The 19943-nt window shown below is 45.4% G+C and overlaps 1 protein-coding gene across 10 annotated transcripts in view; it reads left to right on the forward strand.

The window, feature by feature from the left end:
• The window catches only part of EPHA5 (EPH receptor A5), a 399378-nt gene that overhangs the window by 60400 nt on the left and 319035 nt on the right, over positions 1–19943 (forward strand). For all 10 annotated transcript variants that reach the window (XR_008445069.1, XM_054029616.1, XM_054029620.1 and 7 more), the window contains exon 3: positions 8422–9085. Coding sequence is in view for 9 of the 10 variants with exons in the window: in XM_054029616.1 (XP_053885591.1) it covers positions 8422–9085 (664 nt within the window). In the remaining variant the exon portion in view is untranslated. The remainder of the gene's footprint in view (positions 1–8421; positions 9086–19943) is intronic.

The following is a 19943-nucleotide window of genomic DNA, read 5'->3' on the forward strand; positions in this document are numbered from 1 at the left end:
CAGGAATAGGTGGTACACCTGGTAGGGTAACCAAGGTCCAGGCCATTTTCAAATGAGTCTCAAGAGATAGTGGAATGTCAGTCTAAGTTGCTTTCCAGTGAAGTCACTGAGAACTAACGAAAGAATGATTCGGGGATACCTACACCTTATTTGGAAGGCACCGCTTGCCATTTAGCAATAATTGCGACACGTGGGATTGTCACGTGCCTTCCCTAGCGTGATGTTCTGGAAGGGATGTACACTGTCCTCATAACAGTGTTCACAATGTCCCAAACCGGAGTTAATGCACCGAGTGACGATCCCGATCCCAAAGGGGAAAGGAGCAGTTTGCCTGAGAAAAGTTCTGCCCTAGGAAGTAGTGCTTGCGTCTTGCCAGTGTTGAGCTGGAAGCTATTGATCGGTAGCCAGCTCCTAAGGAAATGACAGAGATTGCCCTACGTTATGTGCCTGAAAGCGCAGAAGCGTGGGGAGGGAGTGGGTTTTCTGTTTGTTTTGAATGCAGGAATTCACATGTACCCAAATTCTGCTCTCATTTCCATCAGTGCAAGCTCTCTGGAGTCACGGTGGCTGCATTGCTATAACTCAGGGCAGAATTTGCCTCACTCTAGGGTGGGTATGAACATGTGGGTTATCTCTGCAGCTTTCAAATGTTCAAAGCAAGGGATGTGAGCTGGATTGGATCCTCCTTTGCAATGGAGAGAACTTCAGGAATGGCTGGGGGTGCAAGAGTTCCCATGGAGCTTCTTTTGCCAGCCGCTCTTCCATCTTAGGCAGGAGAAGATGGAGTTGAGCGGGAGAGGTTAGATCCCAGGGATCTGTAGGAAAGGAGAGCCCCAAGCTGGCATGTGCAGAACTGGCCTCTCATTGTCATCCCTATGCTCCTTATTCCTCGTGGCCCCTTTATGAGCTTGATGGATGCAGTGATGCGTCAGTGGCAGAGAGTGGAACCATTCCCAACTCAATCATGACTCGGATATCCTCAGAGGCAGCAACGGACAATGGGGAGAGGAATGTCTGGTGCCCTGCTCCAACCCACCCTGCACCCTGCATCCCATGGGGCTCCAACCCCACAGATCTCTGGTGGAGGCGAGGGCCCTCACTTACCATGGACAACCAAGATCTGCTGCAGGATTGCTGCTGGCACAGTTGACTGAGTATACACAGTGCAGAGGGAGGCGAGTGGGAGCCTAGGAACATAGTAATTGCTTTACCAGATCAGAGCAGTGGTCCATGTAGGCCAATATCTGAGACTGATGGAAGTGATCCAGCTGCAGCCACCTGGTTGTAAATTAACAGGGCACTCTCTGTTTGTTAGCCTTCCAAGCAGGTTGCAAGGCCCAGAAGGAGTTGGAGGTTGGTTTTAGGTAGGAATCTGATGGGTTATGTGGAATGCCTTTGGTTTCTATGGGGGAGTATATGATCAGGAAAATATATAACTGGATGGCTGAGAATATTGTCCTGATAAATGTGAAGTTTTCTCATGGTGTGTGTTACGGTTTGGGAGGAAACTGTAGCTCTGGGTATGTACCAAACATATGGGGGAAAAAATAATTTATTAGCCCTTTCGTATTTAAGGCAGGCTGCACTCAGGGCCTGTAACTGAGAGCCAGCAGTATGGGGTGGGAGTGGAAGCAGACCCATCCATGGAAAGGGAATGCCCAGGGTGGGAGAGGACCATGCATCAGGGAAGGATGCGGGCGAGGGGAAAAGGACCAAGTGACAAAGTAATGTGTGCAAAGGGGCAGGGTGAGAGAGAGATGGATAGACTAGATGGGAGAGGGAGAGAAAATGAAGTAGGAATAGAGACAATGTGATGAATTATTTTTCCAAATGGACTAAACCCTGATCCCATAACACTCAGTTTAAAATACATCAGTACTTCCCTAATGGTATGTTTCCATGTAAGCAAGTCACTGGGCGGCCACATGAATGTGGCATAATCACCATATGGGAACTTAGGCGGTCCACGAGGCAGCCAATGGGATGGGAGGTAATCAATGAGACATCCAGTTCAAGTGGGGAAGATTTGTTCAGTCACCAGTGGAAGGGGAGGTGGTCCATAAGAACCCATAGGAGGAGAGGTGTCTACGGGGATGTGGTCCACGCTCTGAAAAAGTTTGAGATCCCCTGTCCCATCTTATTGTCCTTGATGCTTGTATGGCAGCCCTCCCCCAACAGTGGTAGCATGTTTCAGGTTCTTATTTTAGCTTCTCACTTATCACCATCAAGCAATATGGAGTCGTACCATGTGCCCCTTGATAGTTTTAAATGAAGAACCCGAGGGACCAGTGTCTAAGTTTCTCATGATACTTTTCTTGTTGTGACTGAAATTTTGAACCTTTTTCTCACTCTGTAATTTTTTTTTTTAAAAAGTAACAACCCATAGCAGTGCATCATCAAGCGGTGACTCCTGAAATGGCACAGACTGAAAGAGGTATTGCCTGTTTGTGTATGTACTTTAAAATTAGCACTTGAACATGAGGCGGAACTGTCCTGAGCTCTTCAGCTTGTATTTTGACTTGGATCCATGGTATCTTTTGGCCTTTTCCTTGGCAGTCTGTGTGAACTGAAAGTTCCCATATTGTTGGAGGAAAGGGCAACTCTAGCTCCTGTTAACGCACTAGCTGAAGCCTACTGAACATTTCTCATTCAGAAACAGGTCTTCTAGAAATCATTTAACATGAGGCCATTGAAGTGTGTTTGTGTTTTCCTTCTTAAGGCTATTAAAGACTTAGAAGAAACATTTAGCACCAAATTAATGTTGCATTTTTGTTTTAATCCTGCAGATAGCATTGATTGATATCTCAAAAATGTGTACTGCAGAGAGGAATTAAAATGTCATGCAATTTTTCAGTTCTGCTGTACTTAATTTTTTCATGCAAATACGTTCAGCTAGATGTTGTCGTATGAATGTGGCAAGTTTTCTTTTTCATGAACCATTACGGAACATATTTCATCAGCTGGGGCTTCTAGTTTGTTTTTATTCCTTTGCTGTTTGAAGTGCTTTGTATAATGTCTAAAATGTTAATCAAGAAAGTCAAGACCAGGCTGAAAAGATGGTGATTAGCCCCTTACGCTTTTTCAGGGACGGATCTAAGAACCAGAACAGTAACAGAATGATTACAGTCTTCAGAGTAACAAACAAACAAAAAAAGTGGTTCACCTAATCAGAGGAGAAATAAAGGGTGCTTTCCTACATGAAGATAGGAATGAAGAAGATCAGATTAAATGGCAGGACAGAGCGGAGTGTGAAAGGTGGGAGGCCTTGATAAGATCTGGATGCTTTTCCCTTGTGGATGTACAGAGATAAGCAGCCTTAACTCATTAGCACTTCCTTTTCCTTTCCATCTCTGATGACAGCTCTATTTTTGATGGCAGGTGGGACCGATGCCACAGATTCTGATCTCAGCTGCAGTGCTGTAAATTCGCGTATCCTAACCGCAGTCAATGGAGTTATGCCCCATTTACTTTGCTGCAACTGAGATCAGAATCTGGCTCAATTAATCTATTTCTGCTTGTATCTGCTCTCTTATGTTGTGTTAGCACTTGGAGGAAACAGGAAATATTGCTGGATTTAATTTTTATATCTAAGCAAATGAGCCTTCTATTTCTGTATATTCCCACGACCACAAATCCTAGATTTGTGTTATGAAAATCAGCTTAATTTCACAACAGCGGAGAGCCTGAGATTTGGGTGTTCTGAACACCAGTCTTGTGCAGATAGACAATAAGCAACATCATTCTGCAAATTTTCAACACTCCTTTAAGAAGAGCAATTGTTAGAAATTGTCAGATGGTGTAATGGTCAACTGTAGCAAAGTGTAATTACTTGGGAATGGAGCAAATTATACGGAGGGTCAGATGCTCTCTAAATATCATATTCGGGCCTCTACCATGCATCCACTGAAGTAAAATGCCTTGCTGTTCTATACCACTTTTCATGAGTAGTTCTCAAAGTTCACGCTTCACAAAGGAGGTCAGAATTAGTGCGCCTCTGGGAAATGGGCATCTTGAGGCACAAAGACAGGTTTCAGAGTGGTAGCCATATTAATCTGTATCAGCAAAAAGAATGAGGAGTACTTGTGGCACTTTAGAGACTAACAAATTTATTTGAGCAACCACATACCACACCACAAAAAACGCTAACCCAGGAACCTATCCTTGCAACAAAGCCCGTTGCCAACTCTGTCCACATATCTATTCAGGGGACACCATCATAGGACCTAATCACATCAGCCACACCATCCGGGGTTTGTTCACCTGCACATCTACCAATGTGATATATGCCATCATGTGCCAGCAATGCCCCTCTGCCATGTATTGGCCAAACCGAACAGTCTCTACGCAAAAGAATAAATGGACACAAATCAGATATCAAGAATTGTAACATTCAAAAACCAGTCGGAGAACACTTCAACCTCCCTGGTCACTCGATTACAGACCTCAAAGTCGCAATACTCCAACAGAAAAACTTCAAAAACAGACTCTAACGAGAAACCGCAGAATTTGATTTGCAAACTGGACACCATTAAATTAGGCTTGAATAAAGACTGGGAGTGGATGGGTCATTACACAAAGTAAAACCTATTTCCCCATGCTAATTTTTCCCCCTACTGTTATTCACACCTTCTTGTCAACTGTTGGAAATGGCCCATCCTGATTATCACTACAAAAGTTTTTTTTCTCCTGCTGATAATAGCCCACCTTAACTGATTACTCTTGTTATAGTTAGTATGGCAACACCCGTTTTTTCATGTCCTCTGTGTATATATATATATTCCTACTGTATTTTCCACTCCATGCATCCGATGAAGTGGGTTCTAGCCCATGAAAGCTTATGCTTAAAAAAATGTGTTAGTCTCTAAGGTGCCACAAGTACTCCGGTTCTTTTTGAGGCACAAAGAGGCTTATCCAAGGTCACTGGCAGAACTGCGAATAGAACTTAGGTCTTCTAAGTCCCACTCTAGTGCGCTAGCCCCTAGGCCTCACTGCCCCCCCCCCCCCCAGCTTCAATGAGCATTGTCTTCACAAAGTTTAAGGTCAACCCTTTACAGCTCCTGCTCCCGGTCAAGGGAACAGTAAAACGTCCACTGATTTCCTTGGTGCAGGAGCTGACCCATAGAGCACCGTGCATACTCAGACATTCTCGCATGGGCATGCACACATATAGTAACCGTTCGTTGTCATTAACAGTCTTTTCTAACTATGTATAAACTCGAAACCAGATTCAATGAATGGGACATCATCAACTCGAAAATCGCACTTTTATCAGCCGGCTGTAGTGCCAAGTCACACCTGATTTACTAGTGCCGAGAGAAGGGGGTGAAAAATCTCACTTTAATCATATGTCATGCACCTGTAAGGCTTTGTCAGATAGGGCCCTTATTTAGGGGGGCTGCTTCAAGAGTGAGGTGCCACGCACTGAGAGAAAAGGGGCTGACGCTGGCCCTGTAAGAGTAGATTTGATTGTCATGACAGCCACACCCTCACCAGGACAGGGGGCCCCAGTTTGCAGCTCCATGTGCCCAGGAGGGTGAAGCAAGCCCTTCGTTCACATTGCCAGCGTTCCATCCTTTCCTCCCCGATTGGTTCTGACACACAGTGTAACCTGAAATAAATCCCTCTGATTCTAGGGGAGACTGTCGACCTGTAGGGAGGGGAGCGGGGCCAGGAGGTGAGGGGAAGGCTAGAGAGCACCGAACAAGAAGAGAGAGTGCAGCGAGAGTGGGTATGTCTACATGGCAGTTGGGAGGTGTGACTCCAGCATGTTCCTATTATTTAGGAAACTGGAGAGAAGATGCAGGGTTGCATGGAAAGACACTGGCCAGTAGAAGAGTAATGTACGATTTTAATGTTGTCGGTGAACTTATCACAGAGTGAGACTTTATGTGTTTCAACATAGGTGTATTATTGTGGGATGCCTCTGACGTTGCAAGGTGAAAAAGCAGCGGAGATTGACCCTGGGTTACTGGAGCACACCAAAGCACCTCGGGTGCTAGAAAGGGGAAAGCGTAGGGAGAAAAACTTAAGGCTCTTTGGATCCACTTCTCATCCTGAGTCAACTCCTTCCGGTGACAGTTTTCTCAGCCCCAGACCCCCCTGAGCCAGGCTTGCGGCTCAGATCACAGCCCGGAGAACAAAAGCCACAATCAGGGACGGGGCTAAAGAGCAGATGTATGCACAGTGCAGGGGAGGGAGGGAGGAGCGGGTGACGTTCTGTCCAGCTGCGCAAACCGCCTGGATGTAGAAATACCCGACGGGCATCATGAGCTCCGCTTCCGGTCCGGGACTCCAAACCAGGCTCTTCTCTGCACTGACAGGGGCTGGAGGAGCCTCCGCCACTTGCAAGAGCAGCAGGAGGAGAAGCTGCAGTGACATAGCCTCTCCCAGCAACAGCTGCTGCCATGATGGGAGCACAGAGGCACAGCTGCGCCCCATCTTCCTGCCCGGCACAGAGGTGCTGGGGGTTCATCCCCCTCCGCGCTCACCCCACTAGCCAGTTCCTCGCCGAGTCCCATGGCGCCCTACTTTGATGGTCGTGTGGCAAAAAGTGCACCTAGTTGCAAAAGGGGAGGGTTGCTATTCCTGTCCTCACACGGGCTCCCAGCAAAAATAAATAAATAAATAAATAAGCTGGGGGGGGCGGAGTGCCGCCCCTTCAAAGTGCCGCCCCAAGCACATGCTTGGAGTGCTGGTACCTAGAGCCGGCCCTGCCAGGAGTAGATGAAAGAGATCTTAGGAATTAGATCCTTCCAGGTGAACAGATCAAAAGTAGAAGAAATGAGCAACCCTGAAAACATCGTTAGCTCTTCCAAGGCTCCCGTCAGCAGCACCGTATCACTTAGTGGGTTGATCGGGTCTTTAAAAGTGACACTTCAGTTGTGAAAAGCAGAGAGAACTTGGATGCTAGCGGAAAGCAGACTTCAGCGGTGTAGAGTGTTATTCTAGGTGCTATCTCTGTGCCACTTGCAGCTGTGCAGTTAACTAACATTCCTTCAAAGTGGTACATTTAAAAATAATTTGAAATGAGAAACGTTGCTAGACAATCCTCATTAATGGCTTGATTGTGACTATACCCGGTGCCCTGCATAAGAAGCAAGGTGTAGTGGACAATCCCTGGAGTAGTCCAGCGGTCACAATTCATCCCGTTTTGCTCTAGGGGAAGTAATCTGCTATGGATTTATATTGATAGCAAATTACTTCTCTCTTTGCTCTGACTTGCCATATTCCATGCCCCTCTCTGCCCATTCCCTGCCCACCTGTATGGAGGGGAAGAGTGGACCTGAGGAATCTGCTATTCTTCCTGTGCACTGGTCAGTGATGCTGTGGGGTCATGCAGAGAATAAATGGGGGATCCTTATACACCTTCACCCCACTGCCTGGCTGCATAGAGCAAGCCATAGTCTTGCCTTAAATACTGCAGCTCTTTCAATGAGGTTGCTTAACAAACCAATACTTAACAAAAGCAACAATAAAAAAGAATTTTTGACCAGGTCTCACTTGTTTCCACACAGAAGGCCTTATTCAGGGCTTGGCTACACTTGCGAGTTAGAGCGCATTAAAGCAGCCCCAGGCGCCCTAGCTCACAACCCGTCCACACTGGCAAGGCACGTAGAGCGCTCTGACTCCAGGGCTAGAGCGCTCCTGGTACTCCACCTCGGCGAGAAGCATCACGCTTGGTGCGCCTCGGGTGAAACGCCTGGGTGACAGTGTGAATGAGGTGTTGCATTACTGCGCTCTGATCAGTCTCTGGAAACGTTCCATAATCCCCTGAAGTCAAGTGGCCACTCTTATCATTGTTTTGGAATCGCTGCAGGAATGTGGATATCAAAGCAAACCATTACTGTGGAATGCTGTGTGTGAGAGAGAGAGGCGGGGGAGGGAGGATCTGCTGCTGTCTAAATTTACAAGACAGCATGCTGACATGCTCTGAGCCCCCCAAAAACCCACTCTCTCTCCCCCCACATACACACAACACACTCCCTGTCATACTTCACCCCACCCCACCCCCATTTGAAAAGCACGCTGCAGCCACTTGCATGCTGGGATAGCTACCACAATGCACTGCTCTCTCTGGCCGCTGTAAGTGCTGCAAATGTGTCCACGCCAGTGCGCTTGTAGCTCTCAGTGTGGACAGACTGCAGCGCTTTCCCTACTGCACTCTACGAGGGCCGGTTTAACTCACAGCGCTCTACATCTGCAAGCGTAGCCCTGCCCTCAGTGGCCTTTATGTTCAGTAAGAATCTGTCCTCTGACTTTGTGGGGCATTGGGTCAGGCCTAGGGTATGGAAATCATTTTAACATTCTCATTTCTTCCAACAGTGCAGCTCTCTTGTAAGAAAGTTAAGATTTTTAGGGATTTGTGGCTTGCTTGCTTTTTTTGTTTGTTTTTTTTAAGTAATCCTCTCTCTTTTTGCACAGTGGGAAGAAATTGGTGAGGTGGATGAAAATTATGCTCCAATACACACATATCAAGTGTGCAAAGTAATGGAACAGAATCAGAACAACTGGCTTCTGACTAGCTGGATCTCCAATGAAGGAGCCTCCCGGATCTTCATTGAACTCAAGTTCACTCTGAGGGACTGTAACAGTCTTCCAGGAGGACTCGGGACTTGCAAAGAGACTTTCAATGTGTATTACTTTGAATCGGACGACGCAGACGGAAGGAACGTCAAAGAAAACCAGTACATCAAGATCGACACCATTGCCGCGGATGAGAGCTTCACGGAGCTCGACCTTGGAGACCGAGTCATGAAACTGAACACCGAGGTCAGAGATGTTGGGCCTCTGACCAAAAAGGGATTTTACTTGGCTTTCCAGGATGTAGGTGCCTGCATCGCCCTCGTGTCCGTGCGAGTGTATTACAAAAAGTGCCCTTCCGTTATACGTAACCTGGCCCTCTTTCCCGACACCATCACTGGGGCAGATTCCTCCCAGCTGCTGGAAGTGTCGGGCTCCTGTGTGAACCACTCTGTGACCGATGAGCCTCCAAAGATGCACTGCAGTGCAGAAGGGGAATGGCTGGTGCCCATTGGAAAATGCATGTGTAAGGCAGGGTACGAGGAGAAGAACAGCACCTGTCAAGGTAAGAATTTGCAAGGGAAACTGGTGCTGTGGTTTTGCACGACACACATCTTGGGCCATATTCGGGTACGCTCCTTCACGCTGCAGAGTACCACGTGTCATAGATCATCTCACTGAAGTCAGTGGACCTGGTTCTCATTCACCAGAGCCGTGGAAAGAGGCTGTAATTTATTCCTCGTTCAAGGCTCTTTCCACTGCCAGAGTGTGGAGAATCTGCTCAGTAGTGGTACTATTGGCGTAACGTGCTATTCGGTGTGAATGAGGGGATCAGAATCTGGCCCATTATAATGGTTATATATCTATCTATAAATATATATATTTTAACTTTGGCATTTTTGGATGATAAAATGTTTAAAGGTTTGTTTTCTCCCTTCTGGACTACTGCTTGGAAGAGTTACAGTTTGTTTTCAAAATCAAGACATAACTTATTATATGTAAATTAATATAAATGTATCTCTCTCCTTTTAGTTCTCAGTGAAAAGCAAGAAAAGGGAAGTTTCATATAATGGGAATTGTCTACTTTGTCTTGCAGTTGCTTTGTGGTGCTCAGCTGTTTAAAGTTAAAATATGATCTTAGACTCGGATCCGGAAAAAGCTCCCACATGTGCAGAACTTTGCACTCTTGAGCTGCCCGTTTTGTCTACTTCAACCATAAATACATCTCAGGGTTAGGGCCTTAGCTAAGACAAGTATTTAATGGCAACTAAGTATCTTAAAAGAGGACTTTTAAATAAATCCAATATCAAACAATGTAGAATTTGCTGGAACATTGTTGTATTATAACACACTTTTTTTTTTTTTATTATTACACTTCAATTTTAAGTGTATAATAGGTGGTTTATTAGAAAACTATTTGGTGATAACACAGACAGAAGGCCATTTCAATGCAATTTGTGTTTACTAGTGGCTTTTTTGCTTTATTATTTGTAAATTGTCATTTGAATGCGCATACTCCCTTGTCACTTGAAGACATTTTCTCATTCTGGCTGCTGGCTGCATGTTGTTAATGGTCTGTTGGTGTGTAGGGTAGTCTCCCTTTGAGTTTACAGACCATGTTGAGTTCGCTTTCCTCCTGCCTGAAATAAGTGTGAGTTTGTGGTGAGTAAGGAGAGTAGGACATGTGCCCATGGTGGGTTCTCGTTGGGTATGTATCAAACAAGGGTCCTGATCATGCAGTTGTTGATCACACAAAACTCCACTGAAGTCTTTGGGAGAAACCCAGAGATAGCTGTTGTCCCTTTTACAAGTCTCCTAGAAGGGAGGGAGTAGAGAAGTTTACTTTTGGGGGAGAGGTCTTCCATTATAAGGAAACCCTGCTTTTACTAGTGTAGCTTTAGCCCCCTCGTGGCCAAGATGGAGGCTGCTCTGTGGGCAGCTCTGGCCAAGAGAAGGCGTGCACAGGAAAAATTCCTTTCACCCCAGGGGCACCTGTTCCAAAAGGGGCCATGTTTTCTAAACCCCAGAGGGGTTACACTAGGATGTTCCTCTCTCTGAACACCCCGCAGATCCTTTGTTCCTCCCTTGCCCTGATAATGAATTCCCCACCTGTGGGGGAGGTGCGTCTGGCTTAGCATTTGGCACAAGAGGAACCAAGCAGCACCAGCCAAAATGGAGGAAATCTTGATTGCTGCAGGCAAGGGAATGCAGCCAGACATACTGGCAAGTACCTGCCTGCCTGCTAAACATAAATTGCCCCAAGATAGCAAGTATTGATTGGGTGCCACATGATGGGCCCTTCTGCTGGTTACTGAGACACTGATTCCCCTCCCCTCCTGCACTCACTGCTCCGTTGGCTACCAGAGCTGCTGCTCTGTTCTGCTTTGGCTTTACTGGATCTTTCCGGGCTGCTGTCGTCAGCAGCCGCCATGAAAATTATCCAGACTAGCAGCTACCGACTTTAAATAAACCAAAACCTTGTCACTGGCCTTGAAAAGCTGGCCAAGGCCACGGAGAAGCTGTAGACCAGGGTAACCTCTCGTGTGGGCGCAGTAGAACAGTATTGGTATCATAGTCAGGGCCGGCTCTAGGCACCAGCAAAACAAGCTGGTGCTTGGGGCGGCACATTTTTAGGGGCGGCATTCTGGCACCGGCCATGCCGCCCCTAAAAATGTGCCCCGGCCGCCCTAACTCACCTCCGTTGCTGCCGCTCGCACGCCACGGCGTGGGAAACAGCTGATTCGCACGCCGCTGCTCGCCCTCCCTCCCAGGCTCTCAAACCCGGGAGGGAGGAGGAGATCCTGAGCGGCCGCGGCGCGCGAAACAGCTGATTCGCGCGCTGCTGCTCCCCCTCCCTCCCAGGTTTGAAAGCCTGGGAGGGAGGGGGAGACCCTGAGTGGCCACGGCGCACGCGCTGCTTCTCCCTCTCCCTCCCTCCCACCTAGGCTTGAGAGCCTGGGGGGAGGAGGCAGGGCTGGGGATTTGGGGAAGGGGCGGAGTTGAGGCGGGGCCGGGGTAAGAAAAAACGGGGGGGGGGGGGCAAAAATCCTAGAGCCGGCCCTGATCATAGTGCCCCTTCCTGTAGGAGAATAGCTATGCCAGTATGAACACTTTTATGCCAGTGTAACTGCGTCACAGTAAGGAGGTGACACTGTTTTAACTATACTGGTATAATTAAGCAGTAGTGCTCAGTCCTTAATTCACTTGCAAGTCAGCGGCATTTAGGATCCTGGGGCCCAGATCCTCACAGGTATGTAGGTGCCAAACTCCTGCTGAAACCAAGGGGATTTGGATGCCTACATATCTCAGAGGATCTGGCCCTGAGCTTTAATGTAGGTTTGAACTACATAATACAGATTATTTGGCAGCTAAACTCTGCACTGGAACAATACGCTGGTGTGTTTCTACCCCAGAAGAACCTGAATGTGTTTGTTGGCATTTCCCCTCCAAAGATAATGTTCACTGAGTCATAACATCTTGTCTGGCCAATAGCAGACTACATTCTTTTGTTAGAGATGATGCAAATGTCACTCACCCTCACCAACATGAGGGAACAATTGAAATCCCTTCTGTCTAAAAATCATTAATTGGCAATGATCTCTTCAATTCATCATCTTGTCATCAGGATGCTTTACGAAGGAGGCACCGACAGCAGCAGCCGAGCAATTTGTATCACTTGGGACATTCAGGCGACACATATGACATGGCTTAATCTCATTATATAATTCAGCTATTATTTCAAATAACATGGGCAGTCAAACGGTATTTATCGAACAAACAAAACTTCTTGTATTTTACACCTCGTTCTGCAACTCGGCCAATTTATCATCAGCTGTCATGAGATAACCAGTGATAAATTGTGACCATGTGGGAAAATGCTAGTGAAAAGCCCTGTGCACAAGGATCATTATTCACATGAATAAATTGCTGCACGTGCGAATAATAAAAATGAAAGGTAGCACTCCCCCTGTAGGTACGTTGCTTTCCACAGTATTGATTGGGCACAGTATCCTATTTTTTTTGGCTCGGTGGACTAGATGACATCCGGAGGTCCCTTCCAACCCTAATCTTCTATGATTCTATGATTCTATGTTAGCCCTGGTTCAATGGGTTCTTAAAAGCATCTCTGACAATGTTCACTTGTCTGTCGTACCAAGTTTCAGTTTTGGTTGGTGCTATTTAGCCATTCTTCTGCAGGCCTCATCAGGGAGTGCATTTCAGTTGGCAAAGGGCCAGATCCTAAGCTGGTGTAAATTGATGGTAGCTCCACTGAAATCAATGGAGCTTTGCTGATTTACACCATCTTAGGGTCTGGCCCAAATGACACTTTCTAATCTTTTTTTTTTTCTTATCTGCTTCCTGCATCTGAATATCGGTATTTTTTACTGTGACGGCAATTTTGATATTTTTACTGCATGCATCTGGACTCCCTATTGGGGAGTTACATAAGGAGCTGATATTCCTTGAAAAGTGATTATGTAAAAAGGGCACCTTCTGGTTCAGCAGATCTGTTCCCTGCGTGTATTCAGCTTTATCGTCCCATTTTAGTAACAGGCAATATGGTTTTGCTACTTTTTACTGCTTTAAACACTGCAGAACCAACACAGCTTAAAGGGAGGGTGTTTCTTTCCTGTCTTCCTTGTGTGCTGTCAGTAGAATTGTCTACCAAGTTCCAGTTATACAGCTTGCCAGTTAAACCTGTGTTATCCTACTGGCAACAATGGGGTTACACAACTGTAATTGAGGACATGGGCCCAAATCCTCAAAGGTATTTAGGTAATCTACCACTGGGGGTTGAACACCTAAATACCTTAGAAAGTCTAGGCTTTAATCTGGGCTACAGAACCTTTTTTTCTGGTACACATGACGGGGAGAAAACCCAGCTTGACTTTCAGATCCCAGGTTAAATTTGCAAAGCTGCTAGGTAGAAAAGACATATTTTTTACCAGTAAACCCTGAGTAACCAGAATGGAAATGATTGGAATGCAGTGAACACAAGCCCTGCAATGCCATTTTCTTACAATCAGTTTTCAGAGTAGAGTCACAAATATTTGAGAATTAAAGAAGTGAAATGAATTAGAAACTGAACTACACCAAGGAACAATGATGAATTCAAAGGAACACAATGACCTCTTTTCCAGTTTCCAGTGTGTACTACAGCTCTAAGTGGCATGAGACAGTGGTAAAAGTAGGAAGCCAATTTTAGCCAACTTGAAACAGGAATGCACTGTAATTATACAGGATCTTGCAAAATAATGGAAACAAATGTAAGCCAAATCTTATTTTAATGCCAGTCTTTACAAGGGAAGAACTTCTTTGGAAATGACTGGGGGACAATGTGTGTGCTTTCGAAAGGAATTGCCAACTGAAGAAATATTTTGTAGTTTAATTTTTTTACAACTAGGAATGTTTAAACAGCTTTATTTTCTTGAAACATGATCTAACCCAATTATCATTTCATTGTTTCTTCGTCAACTTGCTGAAGCAATATTTTTCATCCAAACTTTTTTCTTTGCTTACTGTTCATTATTTCTGTTGAAATTCATGCTAGTTATTGCCAAGAAGGAAGTGGATTCTTAGAAACAAAGTCCTCAGCAAAAAAAATCCATGTTGACAAATTTCTGCTTTGGATTTAATTAAAAGTCATTGACAAAGGTATCCAAGTTCCTATAGTTCACCTGCTGAATCAACTCCCAGGTGATTTTGTTGCTGGTTTACTCAGAGGCAAAGCAAAGTTACTAATCTTCAGCGGACAGTGCTGCAATCCAGGAGCTGTTTGAATGACTTCTCCATGCCTTCTTGCTTATCGAGTAGTGGAAAGAGATTTAGCCAGAGACTGTGGCCTTTGCAGCTGTGTTGGAAGGGAACTGGTGCAAAGCGGCGTGGCTGCAGGAGTGGTATCAGAGGGCGCAGTGCCTGTGGGGGGCTGAGAAAGACAGCACGCATGCAGAGGTGGGTGTGTTTAGTGTACGCACTTCCCATTAGGGCTGAAGCTGGATTGCTAATGAGCATGACCCTCTCTAGCTAGGTTGTCTTTGGGTGTAGGCCACCCATGTTGAGCTCAGAGAGTGGAAACAGGATATTCTGGGTAAAATCCGGGCCCCATTAAAATCAGTGGGAATTTTGCCCCAGATCAGATTGGCAGAGACCCTGGGGGGTTTTGCCTTCCTTTGCAGCATGGAGCAGGGTCACGTGCTGGTTTAAACTAGTGTAAACGGTGGATTCTCTGTAACTTGAAGTCTTTAAATCATGTTTTGAGGACGTCAGTAACTCAGGCAGAGGTTAGGGGTCTGTTACAGGAGTGGGTGGGTGAGGTTCTGTGGCCTGCGATGTGCAGGGGGTCTCACCACCTCCAGTGCAGGAGTGGGTATGGAAGGAGGGGAGAGGGCTAGCTCAGTAGTTTGAGCATTAACATGCTAAACCCAGGGTTGTGAGTTCAATCCTTGAGGGGGCCATTTAGGTATCTGGGGCAAAAATCTGTCTGGGGATTGGTCTTGCTTTGAGCAGGGGGTTGGACTAGATGACCTCCTGATATTCTAAGGGGAAAGCATTTTCCCTGTCCCCTCTCTTGCACCACCCATATAAGATCTGCTACATTCTGGCTTTAAAGTTTAAACTGTGGATCATTGTCAAAGCTAAAAACACTGAAGAATATGGGAGTATTCCCATTTGGGACAACTCACGTGAGAAAGGCAAGCAAGATTTCCCCTACAGGGATAATGGATAGCAAGCAAAGTCCAGTGGATTAAAAAAACAAACCACGGTTTAATTGTTCTACTGGGAGGCGATTGCATAGCAAGGAAAAACAGTGATGGAAATACACAGTACATGGAAAATACTGAATTCGGAAATAGTGCCAAGACTACAGGGAGTTCTGTGCTTATCATTCATACTTCTGGTGCATTTTTGTGATTAAAACAAAATTGTCTGGGAGTGCAGCATATTAGGTGTTCGTATAATTATGAGCTGAAGAGCCTAGTTAATTTTAATTAGGCACACTACCAACCAGCATCAAAGTAGCTAAGCTTTTGGCTGTGTTGTGTGTTGTAGTTTTTTTAAACATGAAGAAAATGACATGACTGTCGCTTTTCAGCAAAGTACCGGTTATCGCTGAAGTGGGAATGGTTTGTTCTGAAGAGATGTGTCCGTTCCGGGGTTGATATATTCAATAAAAGCACTTGAGTGTTTTCCTGAAATCAAACTCGTATCACAGCAGGATTGATTAAATATTGCTTTATTCTTTGTTTTATTTTGCACATGAATAGGGCTTAGTTATGGGAAACGTGATTGGAGTATACACACTATGCCACAAATGTAGTTAGTATGGTAATGACTCCTAATGACTTTGAAGATCTCTTTCTCATTCTGTAGCAGCACACCCTAGTAGAGGAGATTTGGAACCATTACTTTGTCTAACTTAACCTTATTGTTCCATGCAATCTGATTTACTATGCAACCACCTCCCGGTACAACAATTAGCCCCCTGCCCCCACCTTGTTGTTATCCCTTGGATTATAGATTAAACAATAAGATTACAATAGGTGAAATGAAGGATCAAAATTTGCTCGGCAAGTTTGAAGTGCAAATGTCATGTTTACTTATAAACCAAAAGACAATTTACAATCCTCAAATTGGGCAGATTCCAGGTTATGTGTATATGTTTGTTCCCAGATAAACTGCTTAATTTTAGTTGAATGCAGATCTCCGAGAAGACTTGAATGAAAGCCTCCTTGTAGCAAAGCAGAATTCTTTAGAGAGTATTATGGCACAGGGAGAGGCGATGTGGAAGACAATACATGCCAGCCTCCCAGTTCATATGGCTGTGGTCGTCCTTGACTTTTCAGCTTCTTTTTCAGGTACAGTTTTCAAGAACAATCTGACTCCACAAACTTTACATCAAGTATTAAAATCAGTGGTACTGTTGTATGTTGTGTTCCTCATGAAGCAGGTTTTCAGTTTTGTGCGTCTTAGTATAGTAGCGCTTAGCAGTAGTTAATGACGTGTTGACATTTCAACTATAAAACTTCCTCTTTGCAGGGCTTTATATCTTGGCCATTTTAACATGCATTGGGCCCACATTGGTGCTGGAATTCTGGCTCTGTTGATGTCAATCAGAGTTTTGCCAACTGTGACGAAGTGGGAATGTTAATGTTTTCTCTGAATACTGTGTGGATGCCTCAGTTTCCCCTATGCAATTCTTAAGTATCTAGGTGGTGGGAGAAGGGGGTGTGATTGTTGCAGAGCCCTAGAGGGCAGATGTGATGCTGGCTGGACAGAAAATGGCTGACACTCTGTCTCCTGGCAACTAATGGCCTGGGCCCCTCCTCTACAAAGGTGCCAGCTGAAGGTGTTGGAGAACAAAGAGATAAGGTGACCTCCTGGCCTAGGAAAGGGACAAAGCCCAGAGGAAGAGGGGCTGGAGAGTTTTTCAGTTTGGGGCTGGCTGGGGACATGGAGTGAGTGCAGACATGGGTGTCTGGCTCACTGCCTCCCAAAATGGACGTGGCTGAGGGGTCCTGTTCTCTGTACCTACAAGCTTTGTTTTAGACCATGTTCTTGTCATCTAATAAAGCTCTGTTTTACTGGCTGGCTGAGAGTCACGTCTGACTGCGAAGTTGGGGTGCGTGCAGGACCCTCTGGCTTCCCCAGGACCCCGCCTGGGTGGACTCGCTGTGGGAAGCGCACGGAGGGGCATATGCTGAATACTCCGAGGTCAGACCCAGGAAGGTGAAGCCGTGTGAGCTGCTTGCGCTGGAGACAGTCTGCTCACAGAGAGGAGACGCCCCCAGAGTCCTGATTGGCTTTGTGGGGAGCAGTTCCCGAGCATCGCCCGGGGACTCCATGACACCATCAACTTCATTGGAGGCAGGATTTTGCCCTAAGTGTAGAATTTTGCAGCTCGCATTTTCTTTTGTTTCATTGCACAAATATTGCCTTAAACAAGTTATATACTGTTTTATAGGATGACATGTAATATAGATACTCTCAGCACATAATGGGGCAAATTCTGATTTAAACAGGCATAATTCCAGGGACTTCACTAGAGTTTTGGCCTTTTTGATCATGAGAGAAGTTATCCCTACATAAACATGGAGGCAATGATAGACCGCTCAGAGCTGAGGTGTCATTGAGAGTGACACTTATTTCACATGCTGACGACTGAATTTAGTCTTTGACTTTATCACAATAGCTCTTCAGAGGACAATTGAATGTTCTGTGAAAGTTTTTAGAAATATCTTGACTGACTTGGGCACTGGAAAAATTTAAACACAATTCCCTCATAAACTTGGGCCCAGACCACATTTCGTTGGCTCCCTGTAATTAACAAGAATAGTCGCCACAAATTCTAAACATCATACCTCAAGACATGCTGACCATTTCAAATGTTAAAATTAAACACAAGAAATGGCATTCCCCTTATTTATTATTATTTTGTTACTTGTATTGCAGTAACGCCTCTGAGCCCCAGTCCTGGGCCAGGACCTCATGGTTGGAGGTGCTATGCAAACACAAAACATATACCTAAAATGGACCTAAAAAAGGAAGCTGACACAACTGCCCAGATCCACGAATTACCTCCCTTTTCCAATCCCCCCACCCCGCGCCTGCCTCTATAGACATTTATTCAGGAAAAAAAGAAGTTTGAGGGGTTAGGATGTAAGGAGGCCACATCTAGCAGGAAGAAAATACGGTAGTCAAGATGGGAAGACAATAGAAGGACAAGGCGGGTGAAGTAGTAACTTTTATTAGACCAAATAATTGTATAAATAGAGAAGCAGGTACAATAGAATTACAGGTGATATATCAGAGCTGTTAGCAGGCAGATTTCTAGACCAGGGTGATATGGGAGAAAATAAAGGGCTGGTAAAGTCAAAGCAAAGATGAGATGTATGTTGAATAGGTGCTAACTGTGGGCCTTAGTTGAGAATGATCTTTGAGCTGTTTAATAGCATGTTGGCATTTTAGATTAGTGACATTTCAATGTAACTTGAGAAACAGTTAATACAGACTGTTAAAAAAACTTGCTAGTTAACATAAATCAAGTCACATATACTCTATATCCCACGTGTGACTGCAGTAGGGGGCATTTTCATAATAAGTGCCTAAGAAAGTAAAATGCCTTCAGTGCTGAAACTTGGACTGCAGTTAACCATATCGGAGAATTCTCTAGCTTTTGGAAGTTTGACTGTTACAGTAGTGTAATAGGGTTTTTTTTTTTAAACTGCATAATATGTGCTTAAGGGTATAGTCAAACAAAGTGTGACTGAAACAGAAGATTTTCTAAAAATAGAACCCTAAAGCTGGGTTCTTAAATCTTTACGTAGGGCTTGTCTACACTGCCACTTACAGCGCTGAAACTTTCCTCGCTCGGGGTGTGAAAAAACACCCCCCCGAGTGATGTACGTTTCAGCTCTGTAAAGTGACAGAGTAGACAGTGCACCAGCTCCTCCCCTCACGGCAGCGCTTTAACGTCGGCTGTGTTGACGTATCCTTAGGTCGAAACTTGATCTTCCGGATGTGCCAAACACCTAGTAGCTCCCCCTGAAGTCAATGGGAGCTGCTGGGAGCTCGGCACTTCTGAAAATCAAGCCATTTACGTGCCTAAATCAGGCTCCGGTTTTTGAAAATCTTACCCTAGATGTGCATATTCTGAGACTGAGTCTCATTTACATGAAAGCCCGTTTATAGCTCTCTGGCAGTATAAAGGCGTCTGCACTGCCAGAGCGGTAGAAAGAGGCCTGAGGGTAACAGAGAGTCAGGTGGTTAGTGTATATATGCAAATATAGATCCTAAATGAATCATAGAATCATAGAATATCAGGGTTGGAAGGGACCTCAGGAGGTCATCTAGTCCAACCCCCTGCTTAAAGCAGGACCAATTCCCAACTAAATCATCCCAGCCAGGGCTTTGTCAAGCCGGGCCTTAAAAAGCTCTAAGGAAGGAGATTCCACCACCTCCCTTGCTTTCTACTATATAGGTTATATCTGTGCACAGGTAGTAAATGACTGATACAGACTGCATGAAATGGGTGTCCATAGGAAGGCGACGATGAGCTTATTGTACTTGTGAGTCAAGGTTACCGTTCACTGAGTGAAGGGCATGCCTGCCATGTGGTCCTAGGGCCCCTTTGCTATAATGCTAATTCCACGAATGATATATTTGATGTATTACATGGGGTTGGAATGGTCTGTCATCCAGTCGCAAGCAATAATGGAGATCGCTATCATCGTGTTCCAAAGCCGTCTGGAAGGGAAGTGTTTTAATTACTGCAGAGTGAATGGAAAAGCTGCTCCCTAGGACAGAGAGGGGGATGTGACGATTTGGCATTCGGTGAAAGTACCCTGCGGGTTGCAGCTTCCCAGTGAGTGAGTGGCTTTGCAGATAGCCGATTGCCCAGATCGCATTAGAGGCATGACTATGGA

Source organism: Malaclemys terrapin, chromosome 5, assembly GCF_027887155.1.
Source record: "Malaclemys terrapin pileata isolate rMalTer1 chromosome 5, rMalTer1.hap1, whole genome shotgun sequence".
Taxonomy (NCBI): Eukaryota; Metazoa; Chordata; order Testudines; family Emydidae; genus Malaclemys; species Malaclemys terrapin.